This window comes from Poromitra crassiceps, assembly GCF_964638095.1.
Source record: "Poromitra crassiceps genome assembly, chromosome: 3".
Lineage (NCBI taxonomy): Eukaryota > Metazoa > Chordata > Actinopteri > Beryciformes > Melamphaidae > Poromitra > Poromitra crassiceps.
The window spans coordinates 26,856,631-26,863,471 of record NC_139625.1 but is presented as its reverse complement, the minus strand read 5'-3'; the positions used below and the strand labels follow the sequence as shown (position 1 = coordinate 26,863,471).

The 6,841-nt window shown below is 47.1% G+C and overlaps 1 protein-coding gene across 1 annotated transcript; it reads right to left on the bottom strand.

Moving 5' to 3' along the window:
• Positions 1 to 754: 754 nt before the first annotated feature.
• fam161b (FAM161 centrosomal protein B) lies at positions 755 to 6,615 on the bottom strand (the record flags this gene model as incomplete). The annotated part of the gene is made up of 8 exons (XM_083632971.1): positions 755 to 836; positions 1,095 to 1,264; positions 2,162 to 2,261; positions 3,639 to 3,806; positions 3,886 to 4,007; positions 5,302 to 5,636; positions 5,782 to 6,299; positions 6,392 to 6,615. 8 exons carry the CDS (start codon positions 6,613 to 6,615, stop codon positions 755 to 757), a joined length of 1,719 nt encoding a protein of 572 aa, XP_083489097.1.
• Positions 6,616 to 6,841: the final 226 nt, after the last annotated feature.

The window sequence follows — 6,841 nt, the reverse complement described above, 5'->3', positions numbered from 1 at the left end:
ACCAGCATGGCTCTGGAAATAGCTGGGGACTTTAACCAAGCCATCCGAGAAATGTCCATGTCAGATGTTTGCTGTCCTCATGGGACCTGTCCAAAAGAATTGATTATTCAAACAGAACTAAAAGAAATACAACTATGCAGTGTGACAGTTTTAGTAGCTTCGTTTCATTACCTCATAAATCTGAAGTGTATGATTATGATCACTTTATTTTTCACGTGTCCAACAGAGGCTGGCTTCTTGAGTTAAGATGAGTAAAATACATTTTTGTGTTCAGACAGCGGACTAAATTAGTATACTCGATTTGTTTTTTAACTGTTTTTCTGGTAACCAAGTGTTTTATCATCCTCTAAATTACAATATCCATGTTCCCAAGCAAAATGCATTTTCCTAAAAACCAAAGTAGTGTTTGATTTTCAGTTTAATAAGGTTGAAATATGCAGCAAAATATTTACTGTACATTTTGTAAAACTTGAGGGGTAAACCCCCACCACTGTAAAAGTCAAAACATATAAAATCTTAATGACTTATAAATATGTACACTTCTATAAACTTGTATTCATTTTCTTGCATTTGTAGAGCCTAACATTTATGATTGTAAAGTCCAGATGTTTTGCAATTTCATAATTTATAGCTGCACATCTTAAACTATCAAATGTTTGGCGCGGATAGTGAGCCTTGACATGAATCATTTTTGAGTACAGTGTTGTTTACCAGAGAGGCCACAAAAAACTCTGTGCCGCCTGAACCTTTTTGATCATGGCATTTCTTCCCCCTTGGATTTCACGCTCTTTTCTTCCAGATCTTCAATTTTCTCCCCATCGTCTACATTTTCTTCCCTAAATCAGACATGTTGGGTTAGAAAATGGCTATAGTGTAATTACATCGAACTTTTGCTTGGCTACAGTATTTGTCTTTTCTTCACCAAAAACTGCAGGGCAAACTCAGGGAATTATGTAATGTAACATTATGACCAAACCACATGAAGTCCTTGGCTTTCCAAGAACTGGTGCTATTCATAATTTCACCAGGCACAGTGGTATTATACAGTGCACGACTGCACGGACAAAACATGCTAAAAATTCTCACCCGCCTACCTGATATGAATGTCATTTTGAGTGCTGCGGTCATCCCCATCATCTGTATCAGTCTCAGATATGGATGTTTCTGATGTCACTTGTCCGTTTGCTTCAACAAAATGCACACTTAACCCTGCTTTCTTCAGCTTGTTTCTGTATGTCTGTTCTGCATGAGCTTTGGCTTTTTCCTGGAAGTCAAAATGTCAAAGTAATATAATCAGAAGCCAAGTCAAGTCAAGTTGATTTGTATAGCCCTAATTCACAAGCATGTCTCAGAGTCAGAGGACTTTACAGAGAATGTGTATAGCTAAGTACAGCTAAGCTCGACAGAATTGAACGACTTAAAAGCCAAGATTTCCCTTACACGCCTAGCCTTTATGTTTTGGGGGATCCATCAACCCTAAGTAACCTCCCTACACCTCTGGCAGACTGGATTCACACAGCAATTATGTTGGGTCGGAAGATCATTGTCAGAGAGTGGAAATCTGTTGATTTACCTCCGGCACATGTATGGTTCTCTATGCTTGGAATTGTAGCATCTAATGAGAAATTGTCATTCAGGATTAATAATCAGGTCGATAGGTATAGTCTTAAAAGGCCCTTGAAACCTCTACAACCAGGTAATAGCCCCTTTATTTACTTATAATTTAATTTGTTTTCCCCCCTCGAATCCTGACTCTCCACCTTCCTATCCCTAGCTACGGCCCTTTAACCACTAAATGTCCATGACTGAGAGATTGAGTGAGTGAGTGAGTGAGTGAGTGAGTGTCCTGGTCCAGCGCCACGGTAAAAACAAGCATAGAAGAGAAGAGAGGGAGGGGAAGAGAGAGAGAGCAGAGGGAGAAGGGAAAAAAGAGTGGAGAGAGAAGAAGGGCAGAAGAGGAGAGAGAGAAACTACAGTACTCTAACCTGAACTACATACACTGTAGCAACCAAAGATTCTACAGCCTAACCTGCCCTATCCTAACCTACTCTAATCTGATCTAACCTTCACCAACTGCCTAACAACACAAGAAACGACAACAGAAGGCCACATAATTTACGATGTGATGTGAAGTAACGTTTTAAATGAACGTGTCATTTACCTGTGTCACCTGTTCAAACAGATATGGGCGCACAGTGACTCGTGCTTTCATGTCCCGTAGCTCCCTCATGTACTCTCTCATCCTCTGCTGGTCAGCTTCCCTGCATGTCAGAGAAGATTCTACTTTAGGCCACTGCGGCACAGTGTGCGCTTGTTGTGACGTGACTTGCAAATGTCGCAGAGTGGGAGACCAGGGTGACCTCACTCACCCAGGCAGAGGCAGAGTGGGAGACCGGGGTGACCTCACTCACCCAGGCAGAGGCAGAGTGAGAGACCGGGGTGACCTCACTCGCCCAGGCAGAGGCAGAGTGGGAGACCGGGGTGACCTCACTCACCCAGGCAGAGGCAGAGTGGGAGACCGGGGTGACCTCACTCGCCCAGGCAGAGGCAGAGTGGGAGACCGGGGTGACCTCACTCGCCCAGGCAGAGGCAGAGTGGGAGACCGGGATGACCTCACTCGCCCAGGCAGAGGCAGAGTGAGAGACCGGGGTGACCTCACTCGCTCAGGCAGAGGCAGAGTGAGAGACCGGGGTGACCTCACTCCCCCAGGCAGAGGGAGAGTGGGAGACCGGGGTGACCTCACTCGCTCAGGCAGAGGCAGAGTGAGAGACCGGGGTGACCTCACTCGCCCAGGCAGAGGCAGAGTGGGAGACCGGGGTGACCTCACTCGCCCAGGCAGAGGCAGAGTGAGAGACCGGGATGACCTCACTCGCCCAGGCAGAGGCAGAGTGAGAGACCGGGGTGACCTCACTCGCCCAGGCAGAGGCAGAGTGAGAGACCGGGGTGACCTCACTCGCCCAGGCAGAGGCAGAGTGGGAGACCGGGGTGACCTCACTCGCCCAGGCAGAGGCAGAGTGAGAGACCGGGGTGACCTCACACGCCCAGGCAGAGGCAGAGTGAGAGATCGGGGTGACCTCACTCGCCCAGGCAGAGGCAGAGTGAGAGACCAGGGTGACTTCACTCGCCCAGGCAGAGGCAGAGTGAGAGACCAGGGTGACTTCACTCGCCCAGACAGAGGCAGAGTGAGAGACAGGGGTGACCTCACTCGCCCAGGCAGAGGCAGAGTGAGAGACCGGGATGACTTCACTCACCCAGACAGAGGCAGAGTGAGAGACAGGGGTGACCTCACTCGCCCAGGCAGAGGCAGAGTGAGAGACCGGGATGACTTCACTCGCCCAGACAGAGGCAGAGTGAGAGACAGGGGTGACTTCACTCGCCCAGACAGAGGCAGAGTGAGAGACAGGGGTGACCTCACTCGCCCAGGCAGAGGCAGAGTGAGAGACCGGGGTGACCTCACTCGCCCAGGCAGAGGCAGAGTGAGAGACAGTGACTTCACTCCCCCAGGCAGAGGCAGAGTGAGAGACCGGGGTGACCTCACTCCCCCAGGCAGAGGCAGAGTGAGAGACAGTGACTTCACTCCCCCAGGCAGAGGCAGAGTGAGAGACAGGGGTGACCTCACACGCCCAGGCAGGACTCACCGATAGTGCTGCACTTTTTCCTGACACACTTCTTTCAAGCTGCTGTGTGGGTCCAGCACCTTTGCGCGGATGGCGACTGCCTTCTTCATGGCTTGGGACCTGCTTTGGTGCTTCATCATCCAATCTGCGCTCTCTTGCTTCTTACTTTCCCTCAGCTCCACTGACTTCCTGTAAAAAAAAAAAGTGAAGTAAAAAAAACCTGCTGGAGATGTACAGTAACTTCAAATGCTTCAAACTTCAAATTCACCTGATGGCCATGCAGCGCTTCCTTGCAGCATCTGTGATGTATGTGGGAAGTGTGTCAGTGGACAGTGATGTTATGCCCCCAAATGAACTGCTTCTCTTTAGATGGTTACTGACCCTTGGTACCTGGCAATGAGAAAAAACACTTCTAACTGCTACCAGCTAAGGTTATTATAGCTTACTGAAACTAAAACTCAGACTGCAATTAGATAGAGACATTTTCATTAACTGAGACAGAAACAAAGATTTCTGAAAGAACAAACTAAACTGAAGGTACTGTATACACTGCCATTATGCCATTAAAAGTGACTGAAATTAAAAGATAATCAAGCATTATTTTTACTTTCAGTCAGTGGAGTGGCAGTTCAGAGCCTTTTTTCTCTCTCCACATAGCGTAAGAATGGTTGCCAACAGTTGTGGTTTTGAGTTTCTCTATCTTGATCACAAATAGCCCACATTTAAATACATGTTACCAAGTTTCACTTAAGAGTAGTGAAGATGAGCGGGTTAAACTGCATCTGCCCATGCAGATTGATGGTATACGAACATCCTCTAAGGCATCTGCCCACTGTTTCTCTGTAATGGTCGCACTTAAATCCTCCACCCAAGCAGAATTTAAACTACTGTATTTAGGGATCGTCCTGCAAACTACATCATTGATCTTCTAAAAAAAGCTTTAACTGAGGATCACTGTGATATCATGCTATCTAGGAAATGAGCTAGACTTACTGAAGATGCAGACTTGTTGGAATCTGAATAAATGATTATGATGTACAATACATTTGACTATTCAGAGGGGAATATTCAATCTGTACAGACAGCCTTCATAAGTTCAATGCCATTATGTTTTCCCAGATTGGTCTGGACTGATGCAAGAGATGAGAGGTCAACTTATGCCAATAAATCTTTCGTCAACATAGAAACAGAACTTGACCAGTCCAGTTCTTATTAAGCCAGATTGGACTGCTGCAATGACAGTGGGAAGGATCTTTTCAAGAGGTGCTCAGACTGAGAGGCTTATAAGGAACCTGAGTCACGTGGGTCCTCCAGAAAAATTGGCTCTTCAAGACAGGCTTTCTATTTTACATTCATAGATGGAATATTCTGTTTACAGAGGAAGTCATCAAGTAATGCAGTCCCCTGCTTTTCTTTACTTTAACACTGGGTACATAATGCTGCTTCTGACACATCTACCCACCAGGATTAACCTACAATTTAAGATACATTAATTGAATGAGTGCAAAATAAGTTCAAGCTAAACATTTTGAAACAAGAGAAACTAAACTAAAATTAAAGAAATCAATAGCAGAAATCAAACTGACATTGAAAAAGTAAAAGCAACATAAAAAATTAAGCATTATAATGCTGCTGACAGAATGAACAAAATGTCAAGATGTCTGAGGTAAAGAATGTGGTCTACCTGTGAGTCTTCAGGGCTCGTCCTGCTTTGCCTGGTGGGCAGAGTCGATGTCCACAGGTGGAACGGCTGGCACTTCATGGCATCTCTCCTCTCTGTCTTCCTCGATGCCTCCGTCTGGAGGGCCTTGTGCAGCCTGTTGAAATCAGGGACCTGGTTGATCTTTGGCTGGAAGCTTGGCTTCTCATCCAGAAAACCCAACATTTCCTTCTTGGTACGCTCAGCAGCACGAGGTTTCCGGCTGCCGGACTGAGCAGGACTCTCATGTGGCACCGTGCAGTTTCTCAAGCTCTCCTGTGCTTTTGTCTCAGTCTGGACTCTTCTGCCAAGCTCCTCTTCTACGCAACATTTTCAAAGAGGAAAAGTATCAGTTGAAGTCATGTGTGTATCAGTGGTATTACATTCATTATGACATGATATATAGGCTAGTTGTTCCACTAGTGAAAATCATCCAATCAAAGACAAAGCACACAATCAACTCACCTGATGAGGCCTTTCCTATTTTGTGAAGCGGTTTCCTAACAGTGGCCACCTTTGTTTTTTGATCCTGTGCAGCTTGACTTAACATTGCTACCAGCTTCTCCCTTTTCTCCCGTTCCCTCTCCTGGAAGCTGAAGGGTTTTTGCAGGGAGAGCAGGAAGCTCTTCCTCAGCTCTTGGCCTTGCTTCCTCTCCTCCTCTCTCAGATGCATCATCTCATGATAGCGGGGCAAAAGAACCTGGCTGGGCACAGGAACGGCACAGAACTTCTTCTGACTCTCAGCTTCTGCCTCCTCCTCTCTGCTTACAGGAGCCAGCTGTGTTTTTGATAGTGCTTGCTGTCGAAGCTGTTGTGTCCCTTTGTCCGTCACCCTGGACGTCTTGACAGGGTGCTGCCTGCTTTTTGGCGATACGCAGGCTGGAAAAGAAGAGCCGGGCCTCTCTGACTGTGTGAGCTGGTGTGAGGTCTCCTTGCCTGAGGTCAGGGCAGACGCAGATCTACATCTCTGCAGGTCTACATATCTTTGGGGTAGGGGGGGACAATTTTGGAGTAAAATTGATTTCACATAAACAGATAATTATAGGCCTAATTAAGGAAAGTTGCAGTGTACTACCTGGTGTGGCCGTGTAGTTGTTTGTCATCATCGGGCTCATCTCTGTCGTTGTCTGGTGAGAGGAGGGAGTTGAGGCGGATCCGCCTGTCCAGCTCCTCTCTCTGTCTGCTCTCTGCCTCCAGTAGCTGCTGCCTCAGGGCTGCTCCCAGGGCCTGGAGCTGCTGCTGGAAGCGCTGTTCTGATCTGAGCAGCCTGTCCTCCAGCAAGGTCTGCGGGTCTGACATCGCTCTCCTTCTGTGCTTGGATAATAGCAGCAAAACATACCCCTCTGAATAAAGGGGTGTCTGTGTGTGTGTGTGTGTGTGTGTGTGTGTGTGTGTGTGTGTGTGTGTGTGTGTGTTTGGGGGGGGGGGGGGGGGGGGGGGGGGGGGAATAACAATAATTTAATGAAAGCCAAAATGCATAGGCTACCTCAACGACATGGACGCTTGTTCATACCTGCAAAACAAA